This window comes from Wyeomyia smithii, chromosome 1 (assembly GCF_029784165.1).
Source record: "Wyeomyia smithii strain HCP4-BCI-WySm-NY-G18 chromosome 1, ASM2978416v1, whole genome shotgun sequence".
NCBI lineage: Eukaryota > Metazoa > Arthropoda > Insecta > Diptera > Culicidae > Wyeomyia > Wyeomyia smithii.
Genome location: NC_073694.1, coordinates 1,403,758 through 1,430,447, shown reverse-complemented (window position 1 = coordinate 1,430,447; position 26,690 = coordinate 1,403,758). Strand labels below are relative to the sequence as shown.

Sequence of the window (26,690 nt, the reverse complement as noted above, 5' to 3'; positions counted from 1 at the left end):
CAGTGATATGCTTGCTTTCATTCATGAGTTAGCACCGTATGTGGAAAGCAAAAGTTTATCACATACCGAATCACACATATCCTTCCTGGAAGTGGTTGGAGGTGATAAACTCGCAGAAATTCGGAGTCAGGTTGAAAAAAACTGGGTGTAACCTTATGTGCTTTTTGGTGGACTTTGTTCTGCTATTCTAGTTATTGTCATAAGAGTGGGAGTTCAGCCAACCGGAGAAACTTTGCGAACAAATCTTATTAGAGGATAAAAGTGTCCTGCCCCTCGACGGCTGCATTGTCTTCAATTCGAATAAACATTTCGTGTGGGAGTTTGAATCCCTTTTCAATTTCAGTTCACATAGCACATATAGCAAGAAAAATATATACTGATTATCACGGCGCTTCATGCTAAAGGGTATGGTTCCCGATTCTTTTCAAACTTTCAAGACAATCAAATATAACCCATTAGTAAGCTTTTAGCATACTTATTTCATTCAACTTCAATAGACCTTTCCAATCGTGCATGTATTGGTGCACTGTACACCGTGTAAGTCGGATGGAAAAGGAGGCCAACAAAGCGCTGTCAAAATGCCTGTATTGACTGCAAAATTTTTATTTTCTTCCGCTGACTTTAAAGTCAATTAATCGCTGCGCGAGTTGTGTTATTGGTTTACGGATAGTATCTTACAAAATGAATATTTTATTTCCAGTGCCGAGCAACTCAAGAAAGATTACATATTTCGATTTTCTTAACCCCGGTAGAGTTGAGCAAGAGTCATTTATGAAGCAAACAACCCGCATTTAGTGTGCGTGCCTAAGCTGTCAGAAAGCTCTATGCCATGACCGTAAGCTCGCACCTTAACCTCACTCATTAGGTTTTGTAAATATCTGGCTGCAGCTTTTTCTGTACGAAAACCCACTTTTCTTCTAATCTTCCTCAGATTCAAGTTCCGGTACGTTGGGGGAGTTCAAGTCCTTGGATACGAAAGTGACCCAAGTTGGCTTGGTACCACTCCAGGACATAATTTGAATAGTGGGAAGCTAGATCCGAGCAGAAGATCGTAGGTTTCTCGTGTTGTTCCAACAGAGGAAGCAGGCGCTTCCTTGAGGTAGATTCCCATTCACAGTCCCTGTATGTAGTCACGATCGGTGCACTTCTTTTGCCACATGAGCAGATTGTATGCCAAATTAGGGATTTCTTGGCGAATTTTGAAAGTTTATCCTTCCTTATTTCCTCCGGAACATCAAACTTGTGTTGGGCAGTGAAGAACAGTAGCCCCGGAAGCTGCAGGAAGTCTGCCTTGACATAAGTCTCATCAACCATGATAAGACAATGAGAATTCTAGGTGTACAGCTTCTGGACGCGTAACTTACCCTCCGTATTTTGCCGTTCGTTACGATTTGGAGCTTTCTTCGAGAACATCCGAAGCTTCGGGATGTAAAACTCTTGTCGCAGCTCGTTGTAATTTCTCCATTAGCATGCAGGAACCGGTGGTGAACCGACTGTATCAGTAGAAAGGTAATGAGATGGTCTCTCAACCATTTTGTTGCGTAGCGGTGCGGTCCGTTCCGACGCGTGTTCGTGAAGAAACGGAACTAGTGAATACAGTGGACTACTTTTATCTACGCTGCGACCATTGTTTAGTACCATCTCCCACATAAGCCTGACTCTGTGCTTGGCGCCAAAGTGTTTTCATCGTCTTTACGATATCTTCCCGGACTTGCCGTCGACTTTCTCTCTCCAGATTTCGCTTCCAGATGCTGACTGCCCAGTTTACATAAGCCAGCGCTTTAAGCAAACGATCCCAATTGGACCACTGCTCTTTTTCATAGGAACGATGGTCGCTGGTAGCAACGGTTTTCTGGGTCAAATGATGACCCCAAGTTCCTCTTTTTGGCGCAATTCATCCACGCTAGCGAGCATTCAGGTGAGCGAGAGAATTTCGTCAACCCGAAAAGAAACAAATTGTTGATATCGGTGACTGTCCGGGTCCACAGAAAGTGCCACAGAACATCGAGGGTTAGTGCCGTACGAATTTTCTGCAATTTTCTGGAGCTCCAAGCGGAGGTTTGAGAGCACCCGATGTGGCGCAACTTTTGTCTTTGCTGCAACCAGTGAACACCAGCCGCTTCCGCGGCCTACAATGAACAAAATAACTATTTTGTTGCTTCATAAACTCGGTAACTTTTTTCGACGCATTACAGAACTAACTCTATTAAGCAAGCAAGTAGAATATCGAAAAATTCTCTCTCTTAATCCGTACGATGTTCCTTTTTCGACCCGACACACTTCTGAACGGACTAGCTTCCCCATATGTTCTATTGGCCGCAGCTTAAACATTTTTAAGTCCCAAAGAGGTGATTTTTTTTTAATAAATTATTCGTCTTGTTACTGAACAATAAATCCCATATAAATTTTTATTTGATCACAACTCATTCGATTTTTAAACTTTCCACATCTACGTGAAATCATTTCACCGTTCAAAATGGTCGTGAAATAATTCTACGCGAAACGTCGCTTTTTCCGTTCTCACTTCAGTGATATGACACTCATAATAACCCAAATTTCACGGCAGATGTCACTATGCGACTATTTTCTCACTTACGTGAGTCCCGTAATGGGACTTTATTCACTTCACTCTGATTTCACCGTGAAGTGACCCCCGTAATAAGCACCTCATTCGCTCGCAATTCGCTCGCAGTGAGCATTATGTCCCGGAATCGAAAGGAAATATTCCTCTCCTTGAGATATCTGACAGTTTTCTCAACATCTTCGTACTCTATCGGCACACATTTGAAGTACAACCATTGGAATACCTGTAAACAATACATATTCAGTTTCGTAGGTCAATACCCTGAATTCTTCTAGAGTTTCCGTTCATTTCTGCAAGTAGTATTTTGTAGCTCGATAAATTTCCAGGGCCATGCCTTCAAACTCTGTGCATTTTTGTTCGCCTTCCTTGTGTAACTTGGCGAGTGTTGCTTTGATTGTCAGAGGTAAAAACTTAGCTCTGATTATTTCGTCGAGAGAATCATTAGGTACTTAATCAATTGTTCGCAGTACCTCTACTCTGAAGAAATTTTATCTATTCACTGAATGGCGACATTAGTGAGTGCGTCAACAGCAGGTAACACTCAGTTATTGAATCGCTGAAGAAATTGTGAAAAATTTCAGGCGGCTGGTCTCGTGACAGGAGATATTACTTTTACGCAGGGACATTTACCAATTTTGCTTGCAAATTGTTCTTTTTAATCACATTTCCTATAACTCCAGCAATTGTACAAACTATTTCATTGGACACTTTATAAAGATTCAGAATCCACACTTGGATGCCACCTTTCGATAAGTCAAAATACTGTACGACGATTGGAATTAATTTGATGTTCCCGTGATTACTCCCATCCGTACTAACACTGATGAACGGAGGAATTCGAAAGTTCCTTCAAAGTAACTCAATGTGCGATGAAAATACTCCAGAGATGATGGCCTCGGTTTTTGTACGAGCACAGGAGATTTTTTCAGCGGTTTCTGAGTCATCAAAAATCATGCTAATATTGCTGGAGTAAAATCCATGGATTTGAAACTGTAATGATGCGTTAAAGTATGAAACGCAGGAGTTTCCTCTGCAGCCCAAATCTTCTGATGCCTGTTAAATATTCAAACTTCGGTTTCAATTGAGACAAATTATAAATACCACTATTAGCCAACAATACGTATAAATCACATACGCAGCGCTTAGCCTCATGATCATTACGTTCTCCTGCGAAACAAGGGTACTTCCGTCGCAATTCATCGTTGAAATGACACTTTCTTTTTGACATTTTCAAAAAATTAGCATTAAATTTTGAAACAAAGCACGAAATCAACACCGCTGCCAGTTAAACGAAAACTCAAAGTACTAAATGCAGATGGAAATGTCATCATTACACGCTCGCAACATTTTAGTAAACAATTAGAAAGTTTTCACTCAAAACCAAATTGACACGAAAACTCACACTGCGTTGTTTTGTTTTGACGGTGAAGTGGGTTCTCTACTAGCAGAGATGCCAGACTTTTTTTTGGTAAGTCTGTATAATCCATAAAAATGTCTGTATAAGTCTGTATACCGCTGCGAAAAAAAGTTACCGATACATTGATACCTAATTATTTGTCGACCTGTCAGATTGTTTTGTTTTATTGCTTGTTTTGATTGTTCTTTTTCGAGTCTATCATAGTTGGTCGATTAATCGATAACTAATTTATCTTTTAAATCTAAGTAACACATAGAAGTAAGAGTCTTTCCCGTGATAAAAATCGTCGTTCGTCGTAATGTAGCTAAACTGATACATGATGGCAGAAGTCTCGCGGTTATAAAAATAGTACCTTCAAGGTTTGGGACATTTTAAGCAATTCTTCAACGTTGGATTCTGCTCCGAATAGAACAAACGGTCTTTTCACCAATATAACCTGCATGGCAATCGATCGAGACAATCAGCTGTTTGTTACTGGGGGCGAAACAAGCAGATCAGTGCCCACGGGGCCGATAAAAACCCCGATAGCCTGACTCGATTCCCGTTGTCATGATTTCACTCTCAAAAACGCAAGATTAATATGTTCAGCAAAGTGTTCAGTTCCTAGTTCACTTTTTCCAGCAACGGCTACAGTGACTTTTGGTTTTTGTGTTTGTTTTTTTGTGTATACTGGTAAAACCATTATGTAGAATATCAGATATCTGTGTAATATCTGTATTATACTAAATGTCTGTATAAAATCTGTAGGCTTATGCGTGTCTGTATCGCAACACAGAAAGTCTGTATAATACAGATTTGTCTGTATATCTGGCATCTCTCTCTACTAGTGATGGGAAATATCGCCCAAAACATACATCGATAACAATCGATAATTCCGGGGCTTTTATCGATATTATCGATAAGTATCGATAATTTGACAGCTAACGTTTGCGGTTAAAAAAAATTTTTTTTCAGATGGTGAGAAAAAAGTATTTCAGATGGTGATGAAAAAAAAACTATGACAGATAATTGAGTTGGATAAATTTCCCATGGAAGGAAGGAACATCCGCCATGGCGGACGAAATTATGCGTGTAGCCATGTTTTTAAGCTCTTTATTCGTTTTTTTATTAATTCTTCCTCCGTTTTCGCGACAAAATTGTTGGAGTAGATCTTGCGCTTCAAGTTTGCCCAGAAATTCTCGATGGGAAGCAGGTGAGGGACTTCGGTACCACATCGATGTTCAGCCACGCCATCTCCTCCAACGATCGCTTCGAGTAATTGGCCGACGTCAAATCTGGCCAGAACACCGTTTCTTCGCGCTTATGGTATTTCTTGATGAACGACGCAACTCCTGTCAGGCACTTCGTACTATAAATTTCCCCGTTCACGGTCAGCCCGGAGCGAAAGAAGAGTAACTTTGACATCCCTTTCTCGCTGATTGTCAGCCACAGCCGCACCTTCTTGGGGAACTTGGTCTGTGAAATAAACTTTACCTCGGTGCTCACTTCCTTCGTGGGGGAGGTAAAATACAAAGAGCCCTGCTAGTCCTTGCCATCCAGGGTAAGATAGGTCTAGTCGTCCAATACCACTGCCACGTCGCGATTCGCCGGGAAAATCGACTTGACCATCTTATTCAACCGCTGTCGCTGCGTCATTGCCTGCAGCTCCGAGACCAGTGGACGGGGCTGCCGCTTCCTGCATGTATGCCCATGTTCTCCTGATACTTTTTCACTGTGAAATCGGCAATTTTTGTCCATTTTTTACCGCAAACGTTATTTGACAAATGGATGCGTTTGCGTTGCGTTGACGTCAATGTGACAGTAAATGTATGGGCTAACTGTCAAATTGGCGCAAACGCAGCCGCAACGTATTCATTGTGTTAAGGCCTTGAATGACAAATCTTACGACACTGCGAATGAAAATTCAAACAACCGGACGAGTTAAATAGTTTGTTTTGGAAAGTCTTCGGGTTTTACGTCGGGAGTGCTTTCTACGGAGTAGTTTCAATCCGAAGTTCATTTTGAAGGTTGTATAATAAGGGAAATAATTGAAGCAGGCAAAATTCTGTTAATTTTTAAATGGCCAAAACTTCACGAAAAATGAATCCATTCTGACAAAACAGGTTTCATTTTACTGGAAAACTGTCCTAGTTTCCTTAAATTACTTGAGAACTGGACGTGACCAAGGGTCACTGGAAATGTTTTGGATTTCCGGAGTGTGTGCCAAAGTGTACATTTTTGCAACGCGTAGAACTTTTTCTGACATTCTGTTTCACTTAGGTTTATATGTTGTCAATAAATCAGAATTTATTTCGGGTTCATTGGTAGCCAAAGATTGAAAATTCGCCAAGGAATCAACAAGGTATGAATTTATTAAGTATGGGTGTTGACTTTGGCGGTTTTTTCCCTGTTGGGTACTATTTTTTTTGAGCTTGCAGCACTCTAGCAGAATTCAATCGAACATTGTGGGTGTGTAGGTCTTATTAAACCAAAATACTTTGCAAACTTGCGTTTGAAAATTTATCTGGATTAACATTTGAAAAGGTCAGATTATTTTCACGCGGATTTTCTCTAAAAGGTTATTTATGCAGATTTTCAAATTAACGTGGTTTTCTACGCGAATTTTTGAATTAAAGCGGTTTTTCAAGCGGATTTCTGAATTAACATGGTTTTTTCACGAGGCATCCCCCGCGCAAGAAAACCTAACTGTATTTGAACCTTTTTCTTATGAATCAATATATCTTAGTAAAAATTATCTGAACTTTTCTTAAAAAATATGAAAAAATGAGTTTAAGATCCTACTCTGAGAAAAATTTAATTTTAAAAACTCTCTCTCTCTCTCTCTCTCTCTCTCTTTGATCTCTGTTTTTTTTAAATGAAGTATTTTAGATAGACAATTTAGCTGCCTAAAACGTTCTATGCGTTGCAAAAATGTACACTTTGACACACACTCTTGAAATCCGAAACATTTTAGGTGTAGGTTGGTCACACTAAGTACCCAAGTATTACTAATATAATACTGTTTTCCAGTGAAATGAAACCGGTTATCAAAATTGATTCATTTTTCGTAAAGTTCTGGCCATTCAAAATTCGAGAGAATTTAATTTATCTCAATTATTTTGTCTACCCCCTGTATAAATCCGGATACTGTTTTGGCGCAACAATTTCGTTGATTTGGATTTTTTTTGGAACTAAAAATTGTTTGTTGGATAACAGATACTTTAAACTTAAACAGTTCCAAGCTAAACTAAACAATTACCAGAGAATTACCAATAGACTGCCGCTATGAATGTCTATCATATTATGAGAGTTGGCAAGCCAAAGAAAATGCATTTTATTACAATTTCGTATCATTGCTTTTTATGAGATGGTGCAAAAAGTTTGGATATTTTTTTAAAGTTCTCCAGTACTAAGCTGTCGAATTCATCTGTTCTTAGGAAACTAAAAACTATAAATACCTTTTTAGTTACCATTATTTCTCAGAAACTCAGTGACACCCGGGGCGAACCTTTACAACACCCCCAACAATGCTAAATCTTGTCGAATAGCAGCAACCAACAAATACCTAGCGGCAAAAGTAACTCCTGGGGTAGGGTAGGTGAGGTCTTCTTCTTTTGGGTCTTCTCCAGTAACCAGCCGCACTGACTTGTGCTCACCCTTATAATATCAATAATTATCATTAACGTCAAAAAATTAACGATAATATCGGTGTCCAGCATTTATCGATACTATCGATAAGTATCGATAAGTTTTCCATCACTATTCTCTACCAACAAGTGAGTTTCAGGGGCCTTCAACATGATTTTTGATACGACGCGTTACAAGATACAAGACTAATCGTTCTTACATGAAATAAACATATTTGAATTAACCTTTAAAAGTCGACCGGTTTCGGGCTACGTGTTACCCATAATCAGGTACTCGTTTCCAACTGATTACGATGGTATTCATACGCTTTAACGTACTAGTCCAAGTGAGAAGAGACTTGCTACTTTATCCTTATTTTCGTCAGGTTGAAGAGATTTGATTTGGGAAAGGACTGATCGGGTCCTTGCCAGGCTTAAGGATAGGGACTGCTTTGGACGGCTTCCAAGCGGAAGCAAATTACCCAATTCCCAGACAGCGATTAAATACCATTTGCCAGTAGACTACGAGCTTCAGGTCCAAGGTTCTTTTTGATGTTATAGTGGCCACCGTAGAAACTTGGAGCCTTTATGTTACGAATACCAGTTGTTATCTCCCATCAGTCCGTGAATCGATCTTCTCTATACAAAGCCTACAATTTGTCGGGTCAGGACAGTGTCTGAGAAATCTCTGCAACTAGCCTCAACTCCAATGCAGCATTACACTCAATAACATCACCAGAGAGGGTAATTGTTGCGTTGCTCCTAACGTAAATCTAGATATTTTAGGAATCGATCGATGGACATGTTTGGATTGTGGAACTAGTCAATGACGTTGTTCCGCAACCAACCCAGCCAGCAATGACGTTGTAGCCCTTCGTTCTTAGTTCCCACAAGTCTTCATCTCAGAATTAGGGTTTATTATGTAAGTCCGATCCAGCTGGTTCACGATATGTTCACGAAGATAACTGGTTATCAGTATTTCATGCCACATCGATCTTGGTAGGTGGCCGGACCAAAGAAGAACAGCAACGAAACCTTCATCGAGTCCTCACTCGCCTGTAAAACTTTGGGTTCACTATGCGCACAAAAAAAGGCAGTTTTAACATGCGCCAGCTGGAAATTCTCGGCCAAATTTTGGATGCGGACAGTTACAGCCCTGACCCGGATGCAAAGGAAAAATAAGGCCTGCCATTGGTGTTCACTGTGACTAGGTTTCACCGGATGTTGTTCAGCCGGAAGTTCGTCTTGGAGACCGATCACAAGCCTCTTCTGCAATTTTTTGACTCGGAAAAGGGCATTCTCATCTATACTACGAAAAGGCTTCAACGGTGGGCCTTAACTCTCCGGCTCTACGATTTTGAAATCCGCTATATCTCTACGGACAGTTTCAACCACGCAGACGTTTCATTCAGACTGAATAATCGTTACGTGCATCCGGAAGAGGAGTATAGAATAGCCAATCTAGAACTGAAGCACAGCATTCGCACCGTTATCAACGTATCGCTCCAGATATTTCTGCTCTCAAGGACATCCAGAGCGAAACCAAGAGTGATGAGAGTTTGCAGCTCCACTACGTCAACCAAGGTTGTCCTTCGAGGAAATTAAGCATTACCGATCCTGGTATTCAACAGTTCTACCTAGGTACGGCGACGGGTTGGTGATTCCGCGACACTCTGGTGTCGAACCGTGGCAACGACTGCATCTAGACTTCGCGGGTCCAATGGAAACTTTTTTCTCATCCTCGTTGACTCGTACATTAAATGACTGCTGCAATTGATTCGGTGTCCCATTCTATAAAATGGGAAAATGAGTCCTTCTAACCAGTCCGACTTGGAGGCCTTCCTTTCTAGCTGCTTTGCATGTTTTTTCTACCAAAATCGACTTTAAAAAACAGATTTTTCTTCTGTAAGCTTTCTAGATCTTTTTCTGGATGGAACACTTTTTTAAACCAAAATATTTGGCAGAACACCTACATTTTCAATTTATGCTGTACCGATCTGGTCAAGTTGCTGTTCAACAAGGAAGAAAACGCTCCAAAGGATTCAGAATAAAATTCTGAAAATGATTTTGAAGCGTCTTCCTTGGTTTGGTACACTCGAATTACATAGACTTACTGGTGTTGAACCATTAGAAGCTATGTCAAATAAAATTATTAACAATTTTCGACAAAAATCGTTGCAATCCTCAATTGCTACGATAAGCTCTCTTTATAGCCAATAAGTTAGCAATTAAGTTAGTTGTAAGTTTACTTCCCCTTTTCTGACAAGTAGGTTTAAATCCCTACGAATGATAAGTCCTAATTGCGAAAGCAAACAAATCCTAACAATTAAAATTACAAATTTCTAACAGTGTTGAGAAGTCACCATTTGTGATTGGACACACATACTCATTATTTACTAATATTTATCATAAACACTTAAGCTACTAACAAATCCCCCCTTAAAAAAAAAAAAACCTACATTTTCAAATCAATGAGAAAAATTTCCTCAATTTCCTCATTGAATAAAAAATGCAGGTGCTCCGCCAAATACTTGGTTTGAGAAAGTGCTCCACCAAGCAAAAGATCTCAAAACCCGTCGCCTAGGGGATCAAGGACCACTAGACTTTCTTCGCCCAAAGAGAAATATTTTTGTTTTATCAATTTTCCAGGTCTTCATTTAGAGCCTAGAAAAACGACAGCAAAGAAATAGTAGCAGGGTGGTATTCAAGACACGACCGCATGACGTTGACTACCGTATTCTTATATTGCATTAAAACAAATAGTAGAGGGAATTGCAACGCTTCTATCACAAAACTTGGAGGCACCAAAAGGTACCTGTTGCCGATTATTCTTGTTTACTGGTTAGTCAGTCCAGAATTCCAGACATTCCAGTATTTTGCAGTAGCCATGTACTAATAACAGCCACCAGTATTACGGGTGAAATCGGCCCGAGATGACCGGTACTATTTTGTGTTTCCTCCTTTCAGTTGCTAACATTTAGCGTCCGTATGTAACCGGTACGGTTTAGTAATGATACTGATGGGGTTTGATTGATTGATTTCTTTTGAAGGGACTTTAACCCCAAACGGTCATTCGTCCCTCTGCTTTGCTTGAGGAGAAACAGTCTCTTATATAGCCCAAAGACATACGCTGGATGATGGTGGCTTCTCAAACCTGGCGGTACCGGTGGCGGTGCCACACGCAGTGATGCCACATTTTCATCTGTATTTTGGAGCTCAAAAAATCTTATCATCTTGGTAAATACAACACTGATAGAACGGACACGTAAACGGGACCAGACAACAACACTTATTGCTCTCACTTAATATTAAGTAAGAGCAATAAGTGTTGATGTCTGGTCCCGTTTACGTGTCCGTTCTATCAGTGTTGTATTGTGAAGCTCTTACGTTAGAACTGCTCATATAAATACTAGCATCTTGGTAAAATTTGAAAAAATCTGTAAAATGAAATCTGCATATGTACTGAACATATTCTTCTCGAAAAAAATGCAATATAGCTTGTTTAACATTTTTCCCATGATTCATCCATGCACACGTTTATGCGTAGCATATGAATATAATAAAACCTCCGACACGCTCCACCGTATTTGAGTTATTTTATTCAACTATATAAAGAAGTTTAATTTACGACCCAATGAATACCAAAAAAATCTGTATAAATCTGTATTATTTCCAGAAAATCTGTGTGAAAAATACGCAAAAATCTGTATAAATGTAGATAAATCTGTATATGTGGCATCACTGGCCACACGCGCTATAAACTTGCACACACGCGCTACAGACATGCATACACGCCATAAACATACACACACGCTATATAGCAAGCCACACACGTTAGCCACACACCTTATATATAAGGGACACACGCTACAGATATTCACACACGTTATGTGCACACACCCTATATATACATACACTGAATGATGGTGGCTTCTCAAACCACCTGGCGGTGCGAGTCTCTTTCAGTTTCGGGTTGTATTCACCCAACGATATCTGAATCGGATTACCGCTGGTGGGGTATAACTCAGATCGAAGGGAAGCCGAACTGAAAGAGGTAAGAACTGCAGCAAACCACTACCACCGCCGCTGTTGCCCGCTGCTGATCCACTTCGCCTACTGCCATCGGTATTGATGTCCGCTGCTGCTGCCTGCTGCTAGTAAACTTAACTGATGGGGTGAAATGTTCGAACGGTACCTTTATACCAAAGCTTCATCAGTTAGTAAGAAAGAAGGAGGAGCTAAGTAGCTAATGAAATGACAAGGAACGTAAATAAGCATCGGAAACAGAAAGTGCCAACAACAATAACAACAAAGTCAGATCGATTGTATCCGTTAGTGTCGACTGTGCTTGGGAAGAGAGGTAGTGATTGGCTGCGCGGTATGATTTAGACAATCGATATTAATTACTAATTTTTCAATAGTGTATCTCAAACAATAGTTTGTTTTTGTTACATAAATTAAACCGTAAAAGAATTTCTGATCGATTGATGCCAAAACCTCGAAAACCTGATTATAAATGACTGAAAAATAAGCGCTCAAAACCTGACCACTTTTCCCTGGTTTTCCCTGGTTGAATTACTAGATTTTCAAATTCAGGTGCCTAACTTCGATATAGACGTTAGTCAACGTCAAAAATACTCTCTTATTTTACCATCAGTTTATTTCTGACAGATTTTTTCAACGCCCATGCAAGTTGTATAGGTTGGCAAAAAACGCTTTTAGAGGCTAGAAAAGATATCAAAAACAATCTTAAATTAAACTAATCAGCAATAGAAAACCAGTATTTAGTTATATCTGTGTTTATGTTTTTTTTTGTTCACGCATTTATCTGACCGGTCACTTTTTCTGTTTTTCTTAGTCTTTACTTTCATACCATCCATTGTTAATTTTTGCCATTTTGCTCGTTTTTTTTTTTGTTTTCGCTTTAATTTCTGTTCTTTTCCCTCTTTTCAGTGGAATGGCGAATAGAAGGTGATGCTTGGCATCTCACGGAGGTAAAACTATTATCAATCGCTAACTTCACCTCTTGTCTAACGAGCTTACATGAATGAGATTTTCAGTGCATATTGCAAGTTGCAACTCAAAACAATGCTTTCGAGTTAAGTTTGAGAGTTATCACGAGAGTTTTCTCTGTTTTGATTTGCCGCCACCACAAACCTGCGCAGTTCCTTTCCGCGAACCGGAATGCGTTGATGTATGTGTTGTGCTGTGATGTGATGAATTTATTGTTTACATTTTGTTGATATTCATTGGTCACTCAGGTACCCATAAATTTGGAGGAGTTTGACAGTATGCAGAACTCGATTTCTAGTGATGCTGTGAGTGACAGAACGATCGGGCGTGAATTTGACTTCTTTGTGTCCGGAGTGAAATAATAAAACATTTGCAAATGAATATGAATCTATCACTAGTTATGTAATTGTATTTTTTTCAAATAATTGATCTCTATATACAAGCAATTTTAAATCGATTAGAAAAAGTTGTTCAAAAAAATAACCTATTTGCATGCAATAATATTGGTTCGATGAACATCGAGAAAGCGAATCGTTATTTGTTTGCCATTTCTTTCAAATATTTTTTTATCTGCGGACACTCATTTTTTTATGCGTGGCACCTACACACAAGAACTTTTAACGAACATGCGGTTGCAGTGATATTTTTGCTTTCATTCATAAATTTGAAAGTTTGATGTTTATGTCGATATACAAATAGAACCGAAACCGAAAGCATCTACATCATCACATGCTAGCTCTTATTGCGTTTGCCAAATTTTAAAGTCAAAGTGAATCTATAATATATTTTCTTCTCATTTTCAGCTACCCCAGAATGACTGTCAGCAATACACGCTAAAAACCGCTTCATGTAACTCCAGCTTTAGAACACACTTCTAGAAAACAAAAAAACTTAGCCCGTGACTTTTCCTATTGGAGATATGAGTAAAATGCTCCTGACAGCTGGTGAAACGCTGCGGCTGTGGTTACTATCCGCCCTGGTGGTGCACGGAGCAGTAGCCGGTAATCCGGATGCCAAACGGCTGTACGATGATCTGCTAAGTAACTATAACAAGCTGGTACGACCGGTCGTCAACACATCTGATGTTCTGCGCGTTTGTATTAAGCTCAAATTGTCCCAGTTGATCGATGTGGTAAGTACTGCATTGCTATGAGTAGGAAAATCATCATGACCGTTGCATACCACACTTATGCTCAATTGCCAACTCAGCAGCTGAGAAATACTTACGTCAGTTTTGAGATTTATGAAGAATAAGCAACCCTAATGGTGTCGGATATATTTTTCGTTTGATAAACTATCTTTTCTTTTCGTCTTTAGAAGCGTTTTCTCAGCTGCGCTCAATTTTAAATTAAGATATTTTAGGTTTTGGTCTTCAGAGGCACTTTTGAGTTCAATTCTATCATTTCGGATTTTAAAAGTATTGTTTTCGTCCTTCTGAGCCTAATTTTGGATTGAAAGTTTGATATTTTACTTGAAGTATATTCGGATTGGCAGCATACGAGCTGTGGATCACCATTCTGATATCCTCAAGGTTAATGGATGTAGATCTCCTGGTTAAGTAGACCATTTAAAGTAGTGAACCAAAAACCCCGCTTCGTTTGCCACCGAACCCATTTTTTTCTCTTGGGAATTTCCCTTTGCCACTAGTTGGGGTTTTTAACATTCCACATATTCTTTTTCGTCATGCTTGATCTTGTAGACCCTCTTGTAGTTGACCGGATTCTTACCAGTGAGTTCCGTCACGAGCTCTCAAGTATGGTTCTCCCACAACAACTCCAGCTCCCTGTTGGTGACGTTCTTTCAATCCTGTCATCCGTCCATCGCCTTTGAAGCCGTGTCACCTTCACGGCAAAGACCACTTTGCACTTGCAAAGCAATGCTCGAGGCTCTTGGACTTTATCCTTTGACTTTAATAAGTAAATAGCCGTAACATGGTTAAACTCGTGTAAAGTGTGTGTAGGCACGTTTTTGAGTTATTTCTTAGTTTTATTTATCAATTCCCCCTTCAGTTTTCGTGAAAAAGTTTTTGGAATAGCTTCCACACGATATTCAGCCGCTCCATCTCCTCCAACAATCGCTTCGAGTAATGGACCGATGCCAGATCCGGTTAAAACACCACATCTTATGGTGTTTTCTGGTGATCGATGCAACTTCCGACGGGCACTGTACTGTGCATTTTCCGACCACGGCCAGTCCAAGGGGAAAGAAGACCGGCTTTGACATCCCCTTGTAGCTGATTGTCAGCTACAGCTGCAGCTTCTTAGGGAATTTAGTGTGTGAAATGAACTTAACCTCGGAGCTCACTTCCTTTGTGGGGGAAGTAAAATACGAATTGCCCTGCCAGTCGTTGCCATCCAGGCTGAGAAAGGTATCGCAAACGCAAATTCTGTTGGACCAGTTTGCATGGTAAGGGGTTCATATCACGGAATTAGACTCGGGGATTGATCGCACTAAGGTATAGTAAAATGATTTAAAACATAATGAAACGAATCGTCACGAAATTATCGGCAATCTTGAATATGAATTCCAATTGTCGGTTAGCCTTGGCAATAATGTTGTTATAGCGGTTCTTGGAGGTCAACTCGGTATCAAAGTTTATTCCAAGTTTCTTCACGCACCGCACACGGAGAAGATGCTGTTATGATATGGAATAGTCGAATTCGATAGGCACACGCTTTCTAACAAAAGAAATCATATTGTATTTCCCCACGCTCAACGTTGAAATGTTTGTTGCCCACCAATTAACAAATGTATTCAGATGCTCCTGCAGCTCCAAATAATGCTTTCAGGTTTAGGCCTAATATGCGTCGGTTTGGGAACTAGTATCCATACTTTGCAAAAAGCAAGAATCGTACCGCATGAGATTAGTGGCAACAGATCGTTTAGAGAAAAAACCATGCTGCTTAGAGCTGGCAAACAAGCCGTCATTCACAATAATTTCAAACAACTTTGAGCAAGCACACATTTCTCCATGATCGGACCGGTTTCATTGTTTGGGTTATTGAACAAGGCATTGAAGGGTGTCCTGGGTCCAATGAGTTGATGAAAGCATTTGAAGAGTTTTTCAGCGTGTTAGAAAAGCAAAAGTTTCCATCGTCTGAGTCACAATGCGGTATGCCTAAGATTGAACTGCAGGGCTTTGCAAGTTTATATCTTTGGTTGCTTTTGGTCTGTAGTTCGAGTCTTTTTCAATGAATTCAATGAAAAAGAAGACCTATTGGCCATGATGAGGGCATTAAAACTTGTTGTTTCTGTCGGCCAATCCCTGGCCAATGCAGAGAAATATAATCGCAGGGAATTGTAATCCGCGTTAGAAAACGTGAAAAATATACTTTGCTGTGAAAACGTGTTTTATTCGTATTGTTGTACAAAAGGAAGAAAAAAAAATATGACAGGTCGACACGGGACCTTCTTTGTTCACTAGTAAAGAGTATGTGGTTATAGACGGGCGAAAAGTTCATCAGCGCACCGATACTGGAAATTTACCAACACTCCTCCTCGCTGATTACTTTTGTTCTCTCGTCTGACGTAGCTCAAGCATTTGCCTGAAATGCTGCATCTTCACTGATCCTAGTGGCTTGGTAAAAATATCAGCCACCATATTTTCCGTCGAACAATAGCACAGTTGAATCGTCTTACTAGAAACTAGGCTCTTGGCATGATGGTATTTCGTATCGATATGCTTACTTCTTTTATTCTGCCTCTCAAGTGACACAAAATCGATACAGCTACGATTGTCTTCATTGACCACTGTAGGAGATTGTTGTTTGTGTCCCAACTCCAATGATAGTCTTCGCATCCAAACCGCTTCCTGTGCAGCTTCCGAGAGAGCTACATACTCAGCTTCCATGGTAGATGTTGTTACACATCCCTGTTTGCGGCTTGCCCAACTTACGCTTGCTTTACCAATCCGATACACAAAGCCGCTGGTGGACTTCCTATCGGTTGTGTCCCCAGCCCAGTCCGCATCACTGTACCCGATCAGTTCCAAGTTCTTCGTTGCATCACTGCTTAATTTCAGCTGGCAATCCTGCGTAGCCATTAAATAACGTACTACTCGCTTTAGTTCCACCCAATCTCGCTGCATTGGTTGTTTAGTTTTTCTGCTGAGGATTGACACGGATGCTGCTATGTCTGGTCTTGAGTTAGTCCCTACGTACAACAGCGCACCAACCCGTTGGTGCCGTTGTGATCTTCTCCCTTGCAATTCATCACTAGCACTACCAGCCTCGTTATATGTGTCATCAATATCATGGTATTCTTCATCTGACAAATTCATGTCCGAGGAAGAGTCACTCACTAAATCATGATTATCGCCATTTTCTCCACATTGCACATCACCAATTTCCCGATTCTTCATTGAATCTCCATCACTCACTTCAGCTTTCTGCCTTGAGCTATTGCTTGGCTCGTCCTGCATCTTCACGCCGAGCTTGAGAAACCTCGCATCACGACTTATGGTAATTTTTCCCGTACGCTTGTTGAGAAATCTGTACGCTTTCGATCCACAAGCATACCCTACAAAGGTCAACTTTTCGGCTCTGCTCTGCAACTTGCTACGTTTAACATCAGGCACATAAACGTACGCCTCACACCCGAAAACCTTTAGCTCACTCAAGTTAGGCTTCTCTCCACACCATAACTCCATTGGGGTTTTCTGTACAACCAGCGAAGGCAAGCGATTTTGAATGTAAGCTGCCGCCGCAATTGCTTCACCCCAGTACTGCTTTCCCAGTCCTGCATCCAGCAGCATACATACTGCCATTTCCTGCAAGTATCTATTCCGACGTTCAGCGACGCCATTCTGCTGCGGGGGAATAGCCAGCAGTCAGCTGCATTTGAATACCCTTTTCGCGATAAAATTGTTGTAGCTCCTTGTTAACAAATTCTGCACCACGATCAGAACGAATTATTCGTGGTTTCTGCTGGAATTTATTTTCAACAAACCTGACAAAGCTTTTAATACATTCCTTTGCTTCCGCCTTATCTTTCAACAAATACAAAACAAGATAGCGACTGAAATCATCTATGAGCACCATAAAATACTTGTTTCCCCCAGGTGTAACGTTACTCATTGGCCCGCAGAGGTCTGTATGAATGAGCTCTAGTGGTTGACTCGCTCTATGTTCTGCTTGCTGTGGGAACGGCAAGCGCGCCATCTTCCCTTCCAAGCAATGTTCACACACGACTTTCATATCGCAGTTCACTAATTTCATACCTGTAGCTGAGTTTTCCTTCTGTATTCGGTCTATAATCGTTGGATCCCGAAGACCGAATCATCTATGCCACGTATGCTGGCAATGCATAGTGTGACTACCACCTGCAGCTACTGCAACATGCTCCGAATTTTTCAACACATATAATCCACCATTACGTTCACCCACAGCGACAATCTTGTCGGACTCATCATGGATCTCAACGCAATTTTGCTTAAATATAACATTAGAGCCTTTATCGGCAATTTTACTCACCGACAGGAGTCCACTATCAAGTTCCGGTACGTACAGGACATTATCGAGACGGATATTCACCTGCTTTCCCGAACCATTGAAACCTGACACGGTACCAGCGCCATGCCCACCGGATTTAGTACACTTCTCGTTCGCCAACATAACCTGCACACTCGACGAATCGTCCAGGGTTTCGAAAAAACTGTCGCAGCTAGTCATGTGGCACGAAGCACCACTATCCACCGTCCAGAAATGATTTTGCTTCACTGCCGAACGAATAACATTAGTCTCCTCCTGCGCGAAAAAACTCACGGCTTCCGTGTTCGAGTTAGCCTGTTTCGCTTTCACTGGCTGATTATTGCTCCGACCCGAGCTGCCTGCGTTGTTTCCAGAAGGCCCTGGTACCGGTTGCTTATCTTTTGCCGCTTGCCACTTCCGACAATTCTTCTTGAAATGACCGGGCTTTTTGCAAAAGAAGCAAACAATGTCTCTGTTTACCTGTTGCGTTTTCAGTACCTGTTCGCCAACAACTTGTTTCCCTTCTCTTTGCAATCGCTTCTGATACTGATCCACCAGCTTTGACCGGACAAATTCCAACTTTATTTCTTCATCGGGTCGTGCCTCTAACGCCGATGCAAAACTATGGTACGAATCGGGCATACTGCGCAACATCATCGCAATTTTTAATTTTTCATCCAGATTCAGTCCGCAATTCTGAAGCCGCTCAAACACTGAGTCCATCTCAAGCAAGTGTTTTTCGACGTCACCGCCCTCCGGAAGCTTGGTGTCACACAGCCGGTTCAATAGTGACAACTGTGAAGTTGTCGACGACTTCTCATGGTATGCTTTCAAAGCATTCCATACCGCAACAGCACTAGCACAATCTTTTATTATGGTGTACTGAGTCTGCTCAAGACACAAGCCGATCGTAGCGCGAGCTTTTCTATCAGCTTTTTGCCATACCGATGTCTCCGGTTCCGGTTTTGGTTGTGCAACGACATGCCAAAGGTCCTCTCGCACAAGAAACATTTCCATTTGAAATTTCCATGTAGCGTAGTTCGTGTTGTTAAGTTTAACTAAGGAAAACTTTCCTAGGTCCGCCATTTTGCCACCACACAACACGCACGAACCGAAAAAAACACCTAACGCCGTCGACCGAAAAAACTTTTCCGAATTTCGCGACAAAAACGCTACAATTCTCACGGTCTGATACTGGGACCAAAACCTGTCGGCCAATCCCTGGCCAATGCAGAGAAATATAATCGCAGGGAATTGTAATCCGCGTTAGAAAACGTGAAAAATATACTTTGCTGTGGAAACGTGTTTTATTCGTATTGTTGTACAAAAGAAAGAGAAAAAAATATGACAGGTCGACACGGGACCTTCTTTGTTCACTAGTAAAGAGTATGTGGTTATAGATGGGCGAAAAGTTCATCAGCGCACCGATACTGGAAATTTACCAACAGTTTCAGGCAGGAGAAAGACCGACTTTATAAGAGACACATGTCAAGGTTCCTATATCTTTGCCTTTTGAAACCACTCTGACAATATCTACTGGGACTTCATTGATTAAGCAGCGGGTAACAATTTGGCATACATCATGTAGTCTATCCCAGTCGGATAAGACTCTACTTATATTTCTGACCTCTCTGGGTCGACAAACGCGCTAGGGAAAACTCACTTGAAACACTTCGCTCGGACAAGATCACCACCTGTAAAACAATAGCTTTGGTGCACACCAGAAAGTGATCGCAAATCGTCCGAAATAAAAATCGAAGATTCTTATAACTAAATTCCCTTTTTTTTATTTAAACACTTTTAACGGAAAAATATATTCGACTCACTGACTGCGGCTGCGATGAATCCTACGGGTGGCGAACGGCGAGAACTTGCAGGTGACGGTGGCGGCGGAGGCGATGATGGCTTTGGAGGTGGCTACGACGGAGGCGGTGGAGGTGGCTGCGATGGCGGTGAGGCTTGTTGGAAGTGGTGCACGTGGCTCTCCAGGTCCTTTGCTCGTGAAACCTAACACGGTCCAGGAGCTCCTTTCGCGGATAGCTGGGGTGGCTGGAGCTCTAGGCGATTGGTAAACTTTCCTACGGCACCGGCGGCACTAAATCACTCTGGCTCACACGCGGACTTACTCGGCACTTTGGTATTAGAAGTATTAGCGCAAAATCTAACCGGGAAAAACGTCGTCTGGTATTACTTGTTTAAGAAAATAGTGAAACTTGACCAGTTACCTTGATGGTTTAAAACGGCCTCCCTTGTCCCACGTTGGGATCCTCCTCATATAACCGTTGGAATGTTCTGGAACCTCATCCCGATCGGGTTCTCTCCAGCCTACGTCACACTGAATCTCGCACCTTCGGCTGACACCAGTCTCTCTGGCTTTGCCTATCACGCTGCCTGCCGAACAACGACGATTTGCGCGCCACCATAGGTTGTTGTCCTGGCTTATCGCCGTTGAAAGTTGCAGCAGTAAGTCGCCTAGCATCCCTTCGGTTACCTTTTTCGGCAAGCTAACTAGCTCCTGATTGGCCGCCCGTAATAGTGAATGGTCCCATTTCAGGGCACATCGAATCTTTTTGCAGTGGTGTCTCTATCGACGTGGTAATGACTCACTATTTCGGAGGCCTCTAAATCTCGAGCAAATATTTAAAATAGGATCGGACCTTAATGGTTCTTTAATGGCTTCAGTGCACCATTACGATTCCGGAAATACCCATATTAGAAACCAGAAGTTTCCATATTAAATTTAAAAATGGCGTCCGGAGTCCAGTTTTGGCTCCTGTGCATTGACCCGATCATTGCAGGCTGTTTCCCGGAAAACCTGGTTTGAATATCTGTTTAATTTGTATGGGAGACCTGCCTCCCTTTTCAGAGTACGGAGGAGTATCAAACCACCAAAGAAAATTTATGTTTGATTTGTATTAGAGCCCTCCCATCCAGAAGGGAAGGGATGTTGCACCACCATTAAAATATTTTTTGCCCCCAGAAACCTCCACATGATAAATTTGGTTCTATTTACACGATTAGTTCTGGAGCTGTGAAAAAATTTGAGTTTCTTTTGTAGGAAACCCCACCCTTCCAGGAGAAGGAGGGGTATTAAACCATTATGGGCATACTTGTTATCCCTAAAAATATTCACCTGCTAAATTCGATTCCATTTACTTGGTTAGTTCTCGAGACGTGCAGAAATTTGTTTCATTTGTATGGAACCCCTCCCTTCCAGTAAAGAGAGGGGTCTCGAACTATCTTAGTCACCATTCTCGGTTCCCAAAACCTCTATACACAAAATTTCACGCTGATCGGTTTTGTGGTTTCCAAGCCTATATGGATCAGACAGACAGACAGACACAAAGCTGCATTTTTATATGTTTAGATAGTTCAACCGATTACCGTGATGGTAGCCACCAGTCGAGCGTGCTTATATCTGTATTTAATTTTCGGTAGTAGCTTCTAAAGGATGATGTCAAAATAACTGTCGAGAGTGAACTGTTTTAAATTGCTGTCATATTACCTATTGTTGTTCATTGCGCCTTCTGCGATCTCATTTCATCTTTGTATGGAAATTCTATTTTCGTGAATTCCACCCTTTTCCTTTGAATTTTCCTAGTTTTCTCGCCGTAACATTTTGCCTTGGACAAAGACGAACACAAAAAAACAAAGCCAGCTCAAATCAGACGCTTCATTTTAAAGTTATGGGCAGTCGCACATATATGTAACCTTATTTTATATATAAGAGATAATTCAAACAATTTCTGGCATGGGGATTTACATTTACTGACATTCGGTCTGATTATAGTATAGCAACACTGTCACGCATTGCTATACGGTGGAACCTTTTCCAAAGGTTACAATCCTCATCGGTATTTAGTGGTTGAAATTCCGAAAGATACAATCAGAAGTGCTTCAGGTACGCTAAATGGAACTGAAAACCACTCAAGTCTACCGAATTCGTTCCACGATCAGCCATCTTATTTAGTCGCGTCATTGCCTGCAGCTCTGATACCAATGAACGGGACTGCAGCTTTATGAAGTGTATGTCCATGTTCGCCAGGTACTTTTTCACTGTTCGGCCAGTTGCATCGACCTCCCGGCCAAGAAGCGATGTAGCCACTTTCTCTCGGTCTTACTTTTCAGTATCTTTAGGAGCTTCTTATCGCTCAGGGTTGTCGGTCGTCCGGAACCAAATTTTCTTTCGATGCTCTGATTGTTGTCCAATAATGCCAAGATGTCGTAGATACCGGAAAGGGCGTATCCGGCGTCCACAAAGTGCCGCATGATGCCCGTTTTCGACGCGGCGGGGTGCCGTTCTTTGTACGCGGTGCCATCGCGGTGAGAGTTCGAGTCTAGTGATGGGAAACTTATCGATACTTATCGATAAAATCGATAAGTTCCAGTCATCGATATTATCGTTAACTTTTTGACGTTAACGATAATTATCGATATTATAAGGACGAGCAAGTCAGTGCGGCTGGTTACTGGAGGAGACCTAGAAGAAGGAGACCTCACCTACCCTACCCCAGGAGTTGCTTCTGCCCCTAGGTATTTGTTGGATGCTGCTATACGACAAAATTTAGCATTGTTGGTGGTGCGAAGGTTCGCCCCGCGTGTCACTGAGTTTCTGAGAAAAAATTGTAGCTAACTAGGTATTTATAGTTTTCAATTTCCTAAGAACAGATGAATTGGACAACTTAGTACTGGAGAACTTAAAAAAATATCCAAACTTTTTGCCCCATCTCATAAGAAGCAATGATACGGCATGCTTACTTACAAGAGTAAGCTAGTAAAATGGACTTGCATAGCGGCAGTCTATTGGTAGTTCTCTGGTAATCGTTTAGTTTACTTTTGAAGTATCGGTTACCCAACAAACAATTTTAGTTTCACTAACTTCCTCCAAATGTAGCTTCATGAAATCAATCAACAAAATTGTCGCACCGAAAAAAAGTGTCCTGATTTATACAGGGCTCACCCTCACAATGATTGAGAAAGGCAAAATTTTGTCAATTTTTAATATGGCAGGAATTTCACGAAAGATGAATCAATTTTGATGACCGGTTTCATTTTACTGGAAAACTATCCTAGTTTCCTAGTATTACTTGGGACCTTGGTGTGACCAACCTACACCCGACATGTTTCGGATTTCAGGAGTGTGTGTCAAAGTGTACATTTTTGCAACGCATAGATCGTTTAAGGCAACTAAATTGTCTACCTAAAATACTTCATTTAAAAAACCTGAGATCACCAATATGTTTTAGAAATCACTTTTTGTTCTTAACCCTCTAGTGCCCAAGCTAATTTTCAGACGAGCTTCGAAAAAATCACTATGAATCTTTAAAATCTTTAAAATCATTTAAGTATTGATTGAAGCTTTTTAGAGGTGTAACTGGAGACCGTCTAAAGGCGGCACTGGGCACTAGAGGGTTAAAACTATATTTTTTCAGTGTAGGATGTTAAACTTATTTTTTTTATATTTTTGAAAGAAAGTTCAGATAATTTTTGGAAAGTTATCCTTTGATAACCATTCTATATCTCTCGTCTTTACTTGGATATATTGATTCATAAGAAGATTCAAATACAGTTAGGTTTCCTTATGCGAGGGATATATACCTCGTGAAACAACCGCGTTTCTCAGTGAGCCGTTAAATAAACCACTTTAATTGAAAAATTCGCGTAAAAAACCACGGTCATTTGAAAATCAGCGTAAATATTTAACCTCCAAAAAAAATCTGCGAAAAAAAAATCTGACCTTTTCAAATGTTAGTCCAGTTAAATTTTCAAATGCAAATTTGCAAAGCTGTTTTGGGACTATGAAGCTGCTGATATTTGTTCGATTTTTCGCATAAGAGAGTGAAGGAAAGAAATATTCCTGCCTTGGTCAACACGCATACTCTGACAATCTATACGAGAGCTCTTTTTGAGCATCGTAGTCGCGAATAAGACCGACACACCCACATGTTTATTGAGTTCGACTAGGGTGCTGCAAGCTCAAAAAAAAATTGTACCCAACAGGGAAAAAAAACCGTCAAAATCTTCACCCATACTTAATAAATTCTTACCTCGAAGATTCCTTGGCGAATTTTCAATCTTTAGGTACCAATGAACTAGAAATAAATTCTAAATTTTTGGCAACATATAAGCCTTAGAGAAACAAAATTTCAGAAAAAGTTCTACGCGTTGTAAAAATGTACACTTTGACACACACTCCTGAAATCCGAAACATTTCCAGTGTCCCTTGGTCACGTCCAGTTCTCAGGTAATACTAGGAAACTAGGATAGTTTTCCAGTAAAATGAAACCTGTTTCGTCAAAATTGATTCATTTTTCGTGATGTTTTGGCCATTTAAATATTGATAAAATTTTGCCTGCTTCAATTATTTTGTCTACCCCCCATGGTGTCCCTAATTATACAACCTTTAAAATGAACTTCGGCTTGAAACTACCCCGTTGAAAGCACTTCCGGTGTAAAACCCGAAGACTTTCCAAAACAAACTATTTAACTCGTCCGGTTGTTTGAATTTTCATTCGCAGTATCGTATAATTTGTCATTAACTGTCTCTGATTTTCGCAGATTTACACTAAGATCGCTTTTTACGCGGTTTTTCCACGCGGGTTCCGGAATTTATGCGGTTTTTTTACGCGGATTCCGGGATTTACGCGGGTTTTTACGCGGATTCCAGAATTTACGCGGTATTTTTTTTACGTGGATTTCGGTTTCTCTTCACTCGGATCGCAAAAATAACGCAGGTTATTTACGCGGATTCCGAAATTTACGCGGGTTCCGGAATTTACGCGGTTTTTTACGTAGACTCCGGAATTTACGCGGTTTGTTTTACGCGATTTTTTTTACGCGGCATGTAACCCCCGCATAAAAAGCGACTTAAGTGGATTTACATAGCAAAATTTTATTTGTCAAATAGCCGTCAAATTATCGATACTTATCGATAATATCGATAAAATCCCCGAAATTATCGATTGTTATCGATATCCATTTTGGGCGATATTTCCCATCACTAAGTTCGACTGATGGAGCTGTCAAATTTTTCCTGCTGACTCATGGGTTACTATGATTGCATGGGTAGTTTCGTTAGTGCGTGTGAAGGTAAATCCATGGAAAATCGGCAATCATTTTCCATTTTTTACCAAATATCGAAGGTGTTTTTTACATATTTTGGATGATAAAATTACATATTTTGGATGATGAAATATAAATATAAATAAACTAGTGGCGCTATTTTTGATATAATGTGTTTTATTGTGACCTTTGGTGCCTTTTCGCAGTTTCGTTATTCTGAACTATTATTATTTTTTTGGTTATATCTGACCTTGTTAATTTTTTTGACCGTTTTTTCACCATTCTCAATTGAACTTGGAATCATTTTACTTATTAGTCTAATCTGGACTCAATTTGAGGTAATTTATTTTGGCTCAAGAAGCAAACATTCTTTTTTCATTGTGAGGTTTGAGGATGTTTCCAATTTTGCGTTTTTTCGTTATTCTAGGTATCATATGGGACCATTTTCTTGCAAAAATTTCAGTGTTTTGTCATTTTGAGCTTAATTCGTGAATATTTTTTCCTGTGCAGTAAAAGTGTAGTTATGCTTTTCTGGAGCTTTTCAACGCGTTTTTTTTTTAATTTCAATGTGACATAATTTTCGACTTCAACTCTTTTTGGCATTGGGAGCGTTTTGTTTCATTCTGCTAATCATTTTCGGTTCTGACCTATTCCGGTCATCAGCAGCATTTTTTCACTATTATGAGCTTCGTTTGAGATTATTTCCTTTTTTTCCTCATCGCTTGCCTCAAGCAACATGTTTTTCAATCGTTTCCTGTTTTGGCCTTTTACGCTTCCCTGGCCTATTGATTTTTTTTCAGTTCTGAGCTCAATTTGTGATAATATTTATGACATTTTCAATGTTTTATCAATCTAAGCCAATTTGGGAACACTTTTTCGACCTTTCAAACCGTTTTTCGTAGTGTTCTAAGCTTAGTTTCATATTATTTTCAGTTCTGGCTCAAATGGACCATCAGTTATTTTGAGATCAAGTTTCAATCATTTTTAGCCCTCCTCTAACCCATAGAAGCTTTTCGGAACTCAATTCTAAGCTTATATTTCCTTTTTCAACCTCGGCTGGCTGTTTTGGTTCAGTTTTGGATTACATTCCCTGTTTTGCCCATCTTATCCTCTATTTTGGTGTGCTTTTGGCCGTCGGAATAGCTTTTCACCATTTCAAGCTTTGTTTGGGATCATTTTCTTTTCTGAAGAGAGTTTTTTTTCGCTATTCTGGTCTTAATTTGGGATCATTTTCTCAATTTGTAATCATATATTTTCGGCTTTTTTCGATTGTTATAGCCTTCATAACCGTTTTATCGCCATTTCACCTCAAATCGGGTACACTTCTAAATTCAGTTTTTCTGACCCTTAGAAACATTTTCTGTCATTTGATCCTGTTTTAAGATCATCTTTTATTTTGGTTTTTTTTAAACAACGGCACGTTCTGGGCTTAATGTAGAAGCACTTCTTTCAATGCTTCTGGTTGTTGGGAGCGAAATTTTACTTGTTTTGGGACGCAAAGTGAAAGTTTTATTGAGTTTATTTCAGTAGCACCTGTTTTG

General features: G+C 40.5%; 1 protein-coding gene across 6 annotated transcripts in view; it reads left to right on the top strand.

Moving 5' to 3' along the window:
- LOC129718238 (acetylcholine receptor subunit alpha-like) overlaps positions 1-26,690 on the top strand; it is a 75,127-nt gene that overhangs the window by 5,165 nt on the left and 43,272 nt on the right. For all 6 annotated transcript variants that reach the window (XM_055668812.1, XM_055668810.1, XM_055668809.1 and 3 more), the window contains exon 2: positions 13,423-13,751. In XM_055668812.1, the coding sequence (XP_055524787.1) occupies positions 13,539-13,751 (213 nt within the window). In that variant the 5' untranslated portion in view covers positions 13,423-13,538. The remainder of the gene's footprint in view (positions 1-13,422; positions 13,752-26,690) is intronic.